This window comes from Lotus japonicus, chromosome 3 (genome assembly GCF_012489685.1).
Source record: "Lotus japonicus ecotype B-129 chromosome 3, LjGifu_v1.2".
NCBI classification, from domain to species: Eukaryota; Viridiplantae; Streptophyta; class Magnoliopsida; order Fabales; family Fabaceae; genus Lotus; species Lotus japonicus.
In genome coordinates, this window is record NC_080043.1 from 93,619,514 (window position 1) to 93,634,085 (window position 14,572).

The 14,572-nt window shown below is 37.1% G+C and overlaps 3 protein-coding genes across 4 annotated transcripts; 1 reads left to right on the forward strand and 2 right to left on the reverse strand.

The window, feature by feature from the left end:
• Positions 1-339: 339 nt before the first annotated feature.
• Positions 340-2,952, forward strand: LOC130747581 (chloroplast protein FOR GROWTH AND FERTILITY 2-like). Its single transcript, XM_057600552.1, has 2 exons — positions 340-804; positions 1,871-2,952. The coding sequence occupies exons 1-2, from the start codon at positions 523-525 to the stop codon at positions 2,687-2,689; spliced, it is 1,101 nt and encodes a 366-aa protein (XP_057456535.1). The 5' UTR covers positions 340-522; the 3' UTR covers positions 2,690-2,952.
• A 5,037-nt stretch (positions 2,953-7,989) lies between these two features.
• LOC130747582 (uncharacterized) lies at positions 7,990-9,126 on the reverse strand. The gene is made up of 2 exons (XM_057600553.1): positions 8,655-9,126; positions 7,990-8,566 (listed from the first exon to the last, which is right to left on the reverse strand). The coding sequence occupies exons 1-2, from the start codon at positions 8,832-8,834 to the stop codon at positions 8,264-8,266; spliced, it is 483 nt and encodes a 160-aa protein (XP_057456536.1). The 5' UTR covers positions 8,835-9,126; the 3' UTR covers positions 7,990-8,263.
• A 620-nt stretch (positions 9,127-9,746) lies between these two features.
• LOC130747584 (CDP-diacylglycerol--inositol 3-phosphatidyltransferase 1-like) lies at positions 9,747-13,887 on the reverse strand. 2 transcript variants are annotated; one of them, XM_057600555.1, is made up of 11 exons: positions 13,731-13,887; positions 12,975-13,105; positions 12,498-12,582; positions 12,346-12,395; positions 11,508-11,547; positions 11,332-11,376; positions 11,180-11,245; positions 10,961-11,075; positions 10,820-10,876; positions 10,620-10,718; positions 9,747-10,137 (listed from the first exon to the last, which is right to left on the reverse strand). In XM_057600555.1, the coding sequence occupies exons 2-11, from the start codon at positions 13,039-13,041 to the stop codon at positions 10,078-10,080; spliced, it is 684 nt and encodes a 227-aa protein (XP_057456538.1). In that variant the 5' UTR covers positions 13,042-13,105; positions 13,731-13,887; the 3' UTR covers positions 9,747-10,077. The 2 variants fall into 2 exon arrangements, with proteins under 2 accessions (XP_057456538.1, XP_057456539.1); XM_057600556.1 differs by having other exon boundaries at positions 13,726-13,882.
• Positions 13,888-14,572: the final 685 nt, after the last annotated feature.

The window sequence follows — 14,572 nt, forward strand, 5'->3', positions numbered from 1 at the left end:
GTTTAATTAGCTAGGTTTTTAAGTGATGAATTAGATTTGATTTTTTATTTATTGGATTGGACGCCAATGTGTAATTTTTTTTTTTCTCAATTACTCAATTTGAGGAGTATTGTTTCTTTAATTTAATCTGATGTATTTGTCTTTATGACTCATTAATTTATCTGTTAATATTATAACAACTTAAAAATTTGAGGAGTAGTAATACATTCACAATCTATTTTTCTTTTCCATCTTATTTTTCACTATTTTTTCATCATATCTCTCTGCATTTATTATTATATCCCCTATCATATATTTTTTTCTCTTTTATTTCAATATGGAAATGGATGTGATGAAAGTATTCTGTGTGTAGTTTCACTTTCTAGTGTGAAGAGGTGTTGTGTATGTAATAGAAAAATGAAAATAAACCATGTTCTTGCTCCTTCCCATGACTAGTTCTTGAGACAACAACACTTTATCCAAATCCCACTGTTTCTCTTCTCCGCCGCTGAATCTTTACACTATTCAACACAGAGATCGAAGATGGATAGGCTTCTACTACAATCCCCTTCTCTCAACACCGCTATTCGCCGCAAACCCTTCACTCCGACCACCACTCGTTCTCATTCCACCGCTAGATTCAAATCATCTTCTTCCCCTTTCAGTTTCAGGATGATTTGCAAGCATCAAAACCCATCTCCATTTTCCTCTTCCACCACTCCCTGCTTCGCCTCATCGGTTCCACTCGAAGATTCTTCTGATGCCCACATACCCAAATCCCAACCCCTCAATCAGATCACTGATGGGGACTCGAAAAACCCAAAGGTACTTGCTTTCTGTCACAATTTGATTCTGTTTATAACTTTACATTGAATGCAACATCTGGGTCATTTTGAAGTAGATGATGATTCTATAGCATAAAAAGTATCTTCAAGAATATTCTTATGCTATGTTCCTTTGAAATAAAGCATAACCTGTTGTCATTGGTCTATAGTGAATCTGTATGATTGATTGTTAGTGTTATGCTGATTACTAAATTATATTCACATGTTTGATTCTGTGACTTAGAAAATTCGAATATTATTGTAAGTACATAAAAAAGTTACTCTCTTGACTTGATTTTTAAAAATTCCTTCCAAGTTGGGACGTTGCCAAAGAATGAGGGTTTGTAGTGCATGCATAAGCCTGTTATAATCTGAATGGATTCTTTCAGCTGATTTGTTCTCAAGGGTGGATAATCTTCTCTTGAAATTTAAGGTACTGTGCTTCTTAGGGGGTATAAGTGCGTCGGGAGAGCTTATTTGGGTTTATCTTGTAGCATAATTGCATAAATACTTAAACTAGTGATTAGTTAAGTTTATGGAATTATCTTATATCTACTTGGAAGCTCTTTTGAGCTTATTTTGGTAAGTTATCTTATATTAGCTTATGAATATGGCTTATAGTGGCTACCTATAGGGTTTTTTTTTTGCTTATTTCAATAAGTTTCATAAGCTTATGACTAAGTGCTTATGTAAGAAGTGTTTATTGCAATAGGAGCTTAATTAAGTTGTTTACCCAAACGCGCCTCATATATATTTATGCATTTGCCCGTAGATCATTGTCATACTTGGTGACTCATGTATAGCTGAATTGATACTCGGATACATGGAAAATTTCACTAGAATTAGAAAGTTACTTGGATAAAGTGAGCAAGTTTAACATTGTGGTTTGTTATTATTACTTATTATTCGTGATAATTATTTGTTATGAGGTTTATTTTGTTTAAGTATCTGAAGGTTAAAGGTTTGCATTCTGTAGACTCAAATGCACATAGTGATTTTGTATTAGATGTCTAAACATTCCAGTAAACCTTAAAAGTCATCCTTTATTCTTACTTTTTTTTTCTCAGGCAATAACAGCTCGGACATTTGTATTACTCTCTGCTCTTGTTATGCTTTTAATTCAACCAGCTTTTGCACCAGCAGCTTTTGCAACCTTCCAAAATGCGGCCAAGACCGGTGGTCCTGCACTAATCCGCAATGAGCTTGTAAGTAGTGCTTGGACTGGTTTCTTTGCTGGTTGCTTGCACACGCTATCGGGGCCTGACCACCTTGCAGCTTTGGCTCCATTGTCAATTGGCCGTACCCGGATGGAGAGTGCTGCTGTTGGAGCCCTTTGGGGTTGCGGCCATGATGCTGGACAGGTTATCTTTGGCTTAATATTTTTGCTCCTGAAAGATCGACTTCACATTGAAATTATTCAAACTTGGGGCACTCGAGTGGTGGGGCTTACCTTGCTAGTTATCGGTGCTATGGGAATTAAAGAAGCTTCAGAAGTACCTACCCCATGCGTTGCCTTGGAAAATGGCGAATGCAATGTCGGCGTCTATGAGTCACTTGATAATCCTGCAGTAGGAAAGAAGAAGATTGGTTTTGCTACTTTTGCGACTGGAATAGTTCATGGACTGCAACCAGACGCGTTGATGATGGTGTTGCCTGCTCTTGCTTTGCCTTCTCGCGTGTCTGGTGCTGCATTTCTCATCATGTTCTTACTAGGAACTGTAGTTGCAATGGGGAGCTATACAGTATTTATAGGATCATGTAGCGAGGCACTAAAGGATAGAATACCTAGAATCACTGAGAAACTCACTTGGGCTTCTTCTCTTATTGCAATAGCCCTTGGATTTGCCATCCTTATCAGCCAGTTTTTCGGGTTTAGCCTGTACTGATAAGTTGATACACTTCAATCAGCCATAAACCTTTTTTAGGAACATCTTTTGGTGTCAAGAAAAAAAGTAGGGACTTAGAGAGAAATTTGATTGTTCGGAACTAGTTCATCATTATGCAATATGTGGTATTGATTGCTATCTATGATTTGACTAAGCTTGTGAATGTACATAACTCTGGCAGATTCAAATATTCTGCTGCTGAGAACTATGTAGCTGTCTTATTTGCAGATTAAATTTGATATTACAATGTGCATTATGCCTCAGATTTTTCACTGGAGTATTGTTATGGTTGTGCTTCATCTTTAATGATTCTGATCTATTTCTCTTCACTGCATCTTTTTCCATCATTCTAAGTATAGCTTAAAGTATATGTGCTTTTTAATATTTCACTTTAGAGTGACCACAAAATGTGTAATTAGACAGAAATTTGCATGCACACCTTCCTTTTATGATGCATTTTCATTTGTTTTCACTGATTTGCCTACAACTTTAACTGAAAATCAAATTAAACCTGTGTATCTAATATGCTCTAGAAACCTGTAGCTAAACCATCAACACATCCATCCTAATCAATCGCTCCATCAAACAAGATGTTTACCATGCCAAAAGTTACACTGGATATGAAACATTATAGGCTTAATACATCAGAAGGCCCCTGTAATTGTAAAGGGAATCAAATCCAGGGCCTAGAAAATTTTTGCATCAAATTGGGTCCCTAGAAAAATTTTTTTAATTCAATTAAGGCCAAAGTGTGCCAGCTCTCAATTTTATCCCAGTCAGCATTTCCACGTGGCTTTTATTATTATTTTTTAATTTAAAAAAATAATTAAAAATTATTTTTAATTCCATCTCAGTTAAGTAATCAGAAAAAAAAATTAAAAAACTTAATAAATAACCTAATCTAATAATCTAACTAATAAACTAATCTAACCTAATCTAATCCCAAATCTAATAATCTAACCTAATCTAATCTAATAATCTAACCTAAAACAAAGCATCAAATTGAACCCAATCCCAAATTCCCAATTGAACCCTAACACGATTGAGAGAGAGAGCGAAGAACACGACTGAGAGAGAGAGAGAGCGAAGAACACCTTGATAACATCGAAGAACAACCACCACCATCACGATTGAAGAAGGCAAAGAAAACGAACTCCAACCGAGAGAGCGAAGAAGAAGGTGAAGATCAACAAACTCGAAGAAGCTGGTGCTGTATTTAGAAAGGTCGAACCAGGTATTACGAATATAGTTGTTGATTTGCGTATTAAAATGCTGTCTGGGATGTTCTTACTTCTTGTTGGGGATGAATGGTTGCTTACTTGTTCTTTGTTGGGGATGAATACTTGCTTAGTTGTTATTGGTTTGAATACTTGCTTAGTTGTTATGGGTTTGACTACTTGCTTACTTGCTATGAGTTTGAATACTTACAAGTTAGGTTTTCTTTTGCAGGAATGGCAGAAGGTTTGATCAAAACCAGAATCCACCATAAGGGTCATTTCAGAGGCATACCTTTGAGATATGTTGGGGGAGAGTCCATTGAAATTGATGGGGATGTTGATTTATTCTGTTACTTTTCCATCAAATCTACTGTGAAGGGACTTCTGGGATATCCTGATGATGAGTACAAATTGTGGTGGTCCTCATAAGTGAATTTAGCAAAGGGCTTGAAGAAGATACTTGATGATAAGGATGCTATGGAAGTTGCTAGGTATGCAATGGATACTGGGGGGGTGGTTGATATATACCTGGAACATACTGTGGAATTGCCTGAAGTTGTTAGGAATGAGATGCAAAAAGAAGATGCTGTGTTGGATGATGAAGATGCTGTGTTTGTGGAAGGGACTGAAGTGGAAGTGATTCCTATGACTCAGGAAGCTCCTACTGTTGCAGTGCCTGAAGTGGAAGTGCCTGAAGTGGAAGTGACTGAAGTGGGAGTGATTCCTATGACTCAGGAAGCTCCTCTTACTGTGCCTGAAGTGGAAGTGAATCCTGCCACTAAAGAAGCAAAGGGAAAATCTCTTGCTGACAGTGATTCTGATGACATTAGGATAGTATACTCTAGTGACAGTGACATTGAATGGAGCGGTGCTAGCAACATAGACAGTGAGGATGAAATCTGTAAAAACCTGGCCAATGATGGGTTTGATGATGTGGATGAACCATTTGATGTACAACAGGATGGTGATGGAAGAGATGATGTGAACAGAAACAGTGGGCCCAACAATGGTGTTCAAGATGGTGATGAAAGTGATAATAATGTTGGTTTCATTCCCTCTGAGGTTGCAGCCCAACATAACATTGATATGGAGTATGAGAGTGATGACCTTCTGAGTGATTATTCTTGTGATGAGGAAGATAATGGTTCCAGGGTCAGATACCAGAGGTTCAGGCAAGAGGACTTTGACAAAGACTATAAGTTCAGACTGGGAATGGAGTTTGCTTCCACAGAAGAGTTTAAGAAAGCTATCCTTGCACACTCTGTGATGAATGGGAAGGCTGTGATATACAAGAAGAATGACAAGAATAGGGTGAGGTTTGCTTGCAAACAAGAAGAATGTAGGTTCATTGCATACTGTGCCAATATAAAAGGGACTTCAACATACAGGATTAAGACACTTAATCCTGATCACACATGTGGAAGAACATTCAAGAATAGGGCAGCAACAGCTAAGTGGATTGCAAAGGTCATTGAGGACAGAATGAGGAACTCTAATGGGGTAATGCAAGTCAAGGAGATTATTCATGAGATGAGGACAAGGTACAGTGTTGGTGTCAGTTGGGGGACTGCTTGGAATGCAAGAAAAATTGCTAAGGAGGCTGTTGAGGGAGATGCCCTAAAGCAGTTCACCTTGATAACATCTTATGCAGCTGAGCTCATGAGGGTGAATCATGAAAACACAGCAGCTATCATTCTGAGATATATTCCCACCATACTTCAGCCTAGATTTGGTTGTTTTTATATGTGTTTGGAGGGATGCAAATCTGCTTTTAAGCTCGCTTGCAGACCATTTATTGGGATTGATGGATGTCACCTCAAAACCAAATATGGTGGCATCCTTCTCATTGCTGTGGGAAGGGACCCAAATGATCAATACTTCCCACTGGCATTTGCAGTGGTTGAAGCTGAGTGCAAAGAATCTTGGAGATGGTTTTTGAACCATTTGATGCGGGATATTAGGGATAATGGTGAGAAAAAATGGGTGTTCATCAGTGATAAGCAAAAGGTAACCTAAATTAACATATTATATTTACAGCCTATATTAAACCCGAGTCATCATGCCTTACTTAACTTACATTACAATCTGATTGTGTTGGCTAGGGGTTGCTACAAGTGTTTGCTGAGGACTTTCCTGGTATAGAGCACCGCTATTGTGTGAGACATTTGTACGCAAACTTCAAGCAGAAGTTTGGTGGAGGAACTGAGGTTAGAGACCTGCTGATGTGGGCATCCAAAGCAACATATAAGGAGCTGTGGGAGGAGAAAATGCAAGAAATCAAAAAAATCAATGAAGCTGCTTACTGGTGGCTGATGGCAATCCCTACAATACATTGGTGCAGGCATGCTTTTTCTTATTTCCCTAAATGTGATGTAACCATGAATAATTTGGCTGAGGCTTTCAACTGTACCATTTTAGTTGCTAGGGACAAACCCCTTATCACAATGTTTGAATGGATTAGGAAGTATTTAATGACCAGATTTGCTACTTTGAGAGAAAAAAGTAAAAAATGGAAGGGTAATGTGATGCCTAAACCTAGGAAGAGGCTAGATAGAGAGATAAAGTATAGTGGTAATTGGGTAGCAACTTGGGTTGCTCAAGGTCTATTCCAAGTTGAGCATGCTGGTTTTGAAGACCAGTTTATAGTTGATATAGATAAGCAATCATGTACCTGCAACTATTGGGAATTAAATGGAATTCCCTGTAGACATGTTGTGGCTTGCTTCAATGATAAGGGTCTTAAGCCTGAGAATTATGTGCATCAATATTACCTTAGAGCAACTTATGAAATTTGCTATGGGCACATGATTTCCCCAATTAATGGTGAGAATAAATGGCCAAAGATGAGTCAAGATGACATCCTTCCTCCTGAGATTAAAAGAGGGCCAGGAAGGCCCAAAAAATTAAGGAGAAGGGAACCTGATGAACCAGATAAGAAGAATCCAACCAAATTAAAAAGGGGAGGCAGTTCTTACACATGTGGTAGGTGCCACCAAAAAGGACACAACCAGAGGAAGTGCCCTTTGCCTCCGTCATCTCCACCACTTGATGATGAGCACATTGAAGAAGAGAATGAACCACAAAGAGAGGATCTCTCACATGTAATAAAATTAAGCCATGTTGCATCTGATTGTGCTTTTGTTGTGTAAAAATGTCTAAGTATGGTCTTTGTTTCTGTACAGGTCTTTGGCTCTATTACATCACAAGATGTGTCTGCTTCTGCTCCATCAACTCAAGAAGCTCCACCACCTCCACTGCTAGTGCAACCTGATTCAAGGGCAAAAAAACAAGCTCCACCACCTGCCACTGGAAAAGCCAAAAAACAACCAACACCATCTCAGCCTGCTGCAGCTGCCATAGCTACAAATCAAGCACCACAACCTCCACCATCTCCAGCTGCAGCTGCCAGAGCTAGACATCAAGCACCACCACCACCTCCAGCATCTCCAGCTGCAGCTGCCAGAGCTAGACATCAAGCACCACTACCACCTCCACCATCTCCAGCTGCAGCTGCTAGGGCAAGACATGAAGGAGAACCTGCTGCTAGATCTGCATCACAACCAAAGAAGCCTGCTGTCCAGCCCTCAAAGCCTGCTGCTCAGCCCACCAAAAAGCCTGCTACTAAGCCCTCCAAGCCTGCTGCTCAGCCCTCAAAGCCTGCAACACAACCCAAGAAACCTGTTGTTGCTGCTCCTAATCAAAGGGGAAAAAAAAGAGGGCCAGACAATGAGATTGGTCATTGGATTCCAGGAGACCAAGGAAAGAAGAGAGTTATCAAAAGGAGAAGATGGATCTGAAGAAAAAGAGGAGCACATGATGCTGCAGGACAACAAAAGATGCTCATATCTGTCTTTTTTTGTAATAGTTATGTTAGATATAGTTATTTAGTGGAACATGGGACCACATCACCAACTATTGTAATGAAATGCTTGGATGACATTACTTTGGCTCCATTACTTTTGTATTAGCTTTATGGCTCACATTTGCTATGTTCAAGACTCACATGTTTTGAGGTTGTGTTTTCTATAACAATTTGGCTTTTGTTTATTAAGCATTTACTTTACAATTATGCATCATGTGCATATACTGCCAAAACAGGGCAGCAAGTATACTTTATTGTGTGCATGAGTTATGGAACATTGCAGGGGAAAACATAACAAAATTGAAGACCATACTTTATGTTCAAAACAACCAGAACACATTGCATTTAATCATGCTGGATGTTGCATTCATTACATAGGACCTTTTGCATTCAATTCAATCCTGGCAAAATACAAAAGCCATACAATGCAGACAAAAGAAGTTCAACTTGGACAACACATAAGAACCTAAGCCCTAAATCCACCACACCCCATTCCTAGAAAAACTTTGACACTGCTACAGCCAAAGTAATGCCTAAAAAGAACAAGAGCACATTAATCTTCAATCCCTCTGTTTCCAGCTTCATCTTCATCATCTCAATTTTGTTGTCCTTCTCATTCATGTCTTCACATAACTTAATAATTGCCCTGTGCACTATTTCCTTAACATCTTCCCTCAAACTAGCAATCCTTTTTTCCATAATGTCATTTATGTCTTCATTCAGATTTGAAGAACCCTGCATACCATCTTCAGCAGCAACACCTTTATCCCATTCGAAAAAACCACAAGTCCCTTTCTCCTGGAACAATTGAAAAGTCAAACATTACAAGCAGAACCACAGCCAATCAGATGAATAATTATACATGAATCAGTAGAGAAGAAATTACCTTCCAATCAGGGCACCTCCAAAATAGCTTTCCTGGGTTATTCTTGGAATTGGATCGGTAGAGAATTACCTCTTTCCCACAGCCACAGGTCTTGCATGAAAGTGAGGGTGAAGGACAAGATGTGGATGAACGACCACTGAGCCTTGGGTTCTTCGATGCTTCGTGGTTCTGAGAATTCATCTCAGTCGACCCAACAAGCTTCGTTCGCTTCTCTTCTTGTCGTTCTTCACCCTTCGCTCAGCTCCTTCCTCCCTCCTGCAACTCTCTCGTTCGTGGAGCTGTCTCTCAATCGTGTTCTTCGTTCTCCTCAGTTAGGGTTCAATTGGGAATTTGGGATTGGGTTCAATTTGATGCTTTGTTTTAGGTTAGATTATTAGATTAGATTAGGTTAGATTATTAGATTTGGGATTAGATTAGGTTAGATTAGTTTATTAGTTAGATTATTAGATTAGGTTATTTATTAAGTTTTTTAATTTTTTTTTTCTGATTATTTAACTGAGATGGAATTAAAAATAATTTTTAATTATTTTTTTAAATTAAAAAATAATAATAAAAGCCACGTGGAAATGCTGACTGGGATAAAATTGAGAGCTGGCACACTTTGGCCTTAATTGAATTAAAAAAAAATTTCTAGGGACCCAATTTGATGCAAAAATTTTTTAGGCCCTGGATTTGATTCCCTTTACAATTACAGGGGCCTTCTGATGTATTAAGCCAACATTATATTACGTTCATATTTGGATTTCCGTTGAAGTTAACGTGTTAAAATCATACTTATCTGATTCACATTAAACTCAATGTGACTAGTTCTAACTTCTACAAACATTGAAATATGTGAAAAATTTGTGTTGGCTTAAACACCAAAACATACACGGTGCCACTGGATTGGCTTTGGGGATATGAAGATTAAATATGTAAATATATTCGACGTCTTTTTTACTTTTTGTAACATAAAACAAAATTTAAAGCCAGTCGAGACATACCATCCTTATTAGTTGCTCATTAAAAAAATGATCAACCGTGATTTTTCATATTATTGTGATAGTAAATAAGTACAAGCACAAATACTATTTTAACCAAGAGAAAATAAACTGAGAGAAATACACTGGATTTGAATATGCAAGATGTTCACAAAAAATGATTACAATTTAAAACCCGTGGAACACTATTAGCAGATAATATGGACTTGATTAGGAATTCAGAACTGAACAAATCATTGGTCAACAATAAAAGGCAACGAACCACCACATCCTACAGAAATTTGTGCTACTTGTAAAGCTAGATTCTTTAATTCATTCTATTTCTTTCATTACAAATGACAGAAACTGAACAGCTCAAGCTCAATTGCCACCTTGGGTATCGTTAATCTTTGAGCTCAAAACTTGTATTAAAAGGCAATGGACTTGTGGTTAAGGAAGAATCATCAGTTGCTGCGTTTTTTGTCCATGTCATAAAGCACACACACGTCTGCTGCTGTCTTCATCTGAAATCACAAGGGCCGTAAAGCAAATTAGAATGCAGGACTTAATTCAATGAACAACTAGATAAGTAAAAAAACATCCAATGAACACATGGTAAAATCACTCATTCAATTCTTATTCCAAGAAAGCCTTTACATAGCTAGTAGAATGTAAAAAACAAAATCTTTGAAGTCAATTAGCAGGTCACAATATGAAGTTCCCGAGTCATGCTAAAAGAATGTTTGGCTTACAGGAACTCAAAGGCTACAAATTTTCCATGACTATCACAAGATAAATATTCCAAACTGAAAAATATGAACAATTAAGTTCCGCTCAGTTTTCTTTGGAGTTTGGATTTTCTTTTGTTCTCTCATATGTTTTGCTGCTTTTTTTCTTCCTCTTTTCATTATGAGGTATGGGGTTGGTAAAAAACTAAATAGATACATTATACAGAACCTCGTCAATCATCATCTAAATATCCAGCATAAATGTATCATGAACCAACCTGAATAACATTTATAACTTGCTTGGTTGCCCATCCAAATAAAGTAGTACCAATTAGGAAAGAAATCAATGATATCTTTTGGAGATTACTCGATACAACCTGAAAATGAAAGCGTGAGAAACTGGGGTGATAGCAGGAGGAAACTCTCTAGAAACCTTACAGATAAGTAACAGCAGTAGAAACAAAGAGCGAAAACTTACATCCACCAATTTCCCTGTTTGAGTCTCCGAAAGATAAAACAGAGTTAAGTAAAGAACCTGTAAAATGTTACGAATAAGAACCTAAAAAATCTTCAATAAAAGGTGTTTCACAAAAGATCTAGACGATGGTATTAAAGTTACCTCACATGAGACGCAGCAGTAAGCCATAAACATCCTATTTCCATAATATGCCCTGAAAAGCCAATTGCTGCTGTCTTTTACATCTTTATGACTAGCCTTGCCCGCCAAGAAAGTGCTGCATTTAAAGTAAAAAATCCAGCCCAATAAATTTATCAAGACCAAACCCGTAATAGGAGAATCATCAAATTAGAATTAGGGGGCACAAATTTGATAGAATACCTGTACATTTGCAGCCAGTGGCTGGCAATATCTAAGGCGAGCAATGACAAGAAGATCAAGCCAGGCCTTTACACAAATTCAGCCCAAAAGTCAGGTACACATGCTTAAAATTATAACAACTGATGAACCGCTTAAAAGGAGAAATGTCTTACTTGTACACTTGTGAAAGAACTACAAGTAGACAAGCAGTGCTAATCCTGGTATTAGAAAGCTACATTAATTCAAAGCAACACAAGAATTGAACAATATAGAGAAGTTAAAACAGCAATAATCAACACATTTCTTTGGCTTGCATGCATACAGAGAGCAAGAGAGAACAAAGAATGACCTGTCTGTTATCATGTCAAGCACGGCTCCAAAGGTCGACACTGAATCAAGAAAGTAATGATACAAAATGAAAAAAAGAAAATTCCAGATTAATACATTGTTTAATTATAAGCAACAATTGCTTTGAAAATGTTAAAAGAAAAGGGGGAAAAAAAGAGTAGGGAGATGAGAGTTTTCCTAATTGCACAGTGAGGGCATACTACAGCCTACAAGCTTGGCTTATACTGGTACTTACACATGGCATGCAAATGAAACACTACTAACAAAATTTGAACCCAACACCGTTTCGTAGATGATGTTTGATCATACCAATTAAGCTAACCTTCTCTACCCATACTACCCCTCTAATATTTTAGGTAATACTTGCATATGGCCTACCCAGTTTTTTTTTTTTAATGTAACAAAGATTGAGAAAAATGCAGTCATGGGAGCAGAACAAATCATCCTTAATCTTGGCAGTTGGCACTTAGACTAGAAAAAGTATACATGGCCACAAATTTAAACTGTAAAAGTTTCATAGCGAAATATTTAAGCAAATTCTACCCATGGTATTTCATGTTTCAACCTTATTTTCAATCGTCAATGTTCCAAATGATTTTGAAGCATCCATAAATCAGGAAAAGAGTTAGAAAAATCAAATTTTACTGTTTTCACAAAACAGAAGGCAGCTAAGGGTAAAGAAGTTTAAAGTGATATACGAAAATGCAACGGCATCAGTAGCTGCTATGGACACAGATAAATAGTGCTCAACGTTTTTCTTAGTCAAGTAATGACATTATTTCTATATGAAATATTGTCACATAAAGGGTGATCTAACAGCTACAAGAAAGTATATATACCTTGATTGAATTTACGAGCACACCAGCCATCCACAGCATCACATACAAAGCTGGCAACACAAATTAAGCCAAATTATGCTCCCCAGCCCATAAACATTAAAGGGGAAAAAGCTCAAAACCAGAAAAATAAAATTCATAAAATTGCATCCCACCTGAAAAAATAGAGAATAGAGAAAAGGATTTTGTTTGTAAAACAAAGATAGAAGGCAACACAGTTTAAAATAACCCGGATGTATCCTGTATCATCACAGAGACAAACAAGAGTTATGACAGTGTATTTGTGGAGAACTATGAGCAAGAACTTGAGTAATGTCTATTGAACACTCTAATAATAAACAGTGTTACACTAGTACAATGATAAACTTCCTTTTGTCCAAAACATCAGCTGCTAACACATGGTATTATCCAATAAACAGTCCCAAAACTAATATTTCCAAAAAAACATACGTAGCAGCAAGGAAAATGGCCTGCATAAATTTTCTGTATTGCTGTTCATCTGCCCGATATTGAAGTTGTATCTCATTATTCTTATCGACAATAACTATTAGACCGGTACAGTTTCTACAATATGCAAGTAAACATCAGAGAATACAACGAAATATCCATCATTATTCTAAATAATTACCCACCAATGATATTCGGAATGTAAAGGTACACAGATATTTTACTGGGTCTCGGTCCAGGTTTCTTGGCCATTGAATCTTCTTTATACTCTAAACTTGTTTAACAAGTATAGGATTTCCAACCAACAAATATTCACCTGCACACACACACTTCCAGTAAGAAACCCCAAATCCACAAAGACACATGCACTGATGCACACATAGGTACTCCAATCTCATACACATATAACCACAACAGAATATGCATGAAGTTGACAATCATGAATCATCTACCTAACCATTCATTCACCCACATACATAAATTTGACAAGGAAAAAAAAAAACAACCATCAGGTAGCAAGGAAAGTCAACATCTGATAATGAACTTTCTTAGTTTATCAATCATCTCCAATAGAAACAACCAAAATGGGTAGTGTTCCATCAATTTTTCAAATCTCAATGTTTCATACACAACAGGTTAACATATCAAATCTAGGTTTGTGGCAACCTAGCTATCAGCTCAATCTGTTACATCGTTTTCTTCTTCTTCTTCATTTCGCAAATGTCAAATCACAAATCGATGCAAAATCAGAAACATGTTACCCTTTATTCCAATCTAGAAGTCACATCGAAAATTCATTGCAACCGTAACTGCTAATATGCTGGAAATTCCGATTACCCTTGGTTTTCTATAAGCGAAGCACGCAACGAATTTGAATCTATTGCAGGGAAGGGGATAGATAGGAATAGAGGGTGGGAGCAAGAGAGAGAATCGTACGATACCGGCGGCGGAGAGAGTGGCGGTGGATTCCGGCAACGGGAGGAGGTGCGTCTGGCAGTAGCGACGACGGTTAGATTCGAGCAGGGCACAACTCAAGGTGGCACTGGCTTAGTTTATTTGGATGCTGCCTCTTCTTTTTCTTTTCTGCTTTATTCCTTTTTTTTAATAATCTATATTACTTTAATTTTCAATTGTGTAAATCACACATCCTAATTCTTATGATAGTTATCCATTAAAGGAGATTGACACCTTGACTTCCAAGATTACAATTACTCACAAATCTTGTAAGTGTAAGTGGGATACTAATAGTATATCAAATCATACAAATCCTCAAAATAGAAAGATGTATTATATGAGAATAAAGTTTTTATGTGAGAATGAAAAAAGTTATTATGAGTTATTAAATCTGATTATGAACGGTCAAAATTAAAACAATTTAATTATCATGTGATTGTCACATAATCAATTAAAAATGTCATGTGTCTTTTTAAAAAAGTCACATAACTTCATGTTTTAATTGTTTTTTTAATTTCATTTTTTAATCTTGACAATTCATGATTGGATTTAATGGCTCATGATGAATCCTATCACTTTCACATAAAAGCTTCATTCTTATATGATGAATTTTATGTCCCCGAATGATAGCTCAAGTGATAAGAGCTGGGGATATAAGGGTTGGGTGAGGTGAAGGGTGAAGGATCCCGGGTTCGAACTCGGAGGAGGGATTAATTTACTAACATTTCTAACAACTAACATTTATCTATAAAAAAAATATGATACATTTTATTTATTGCATAATAAAATAAAATTCAAATAATCATGAATAATCTTCCAACTTCGTGAA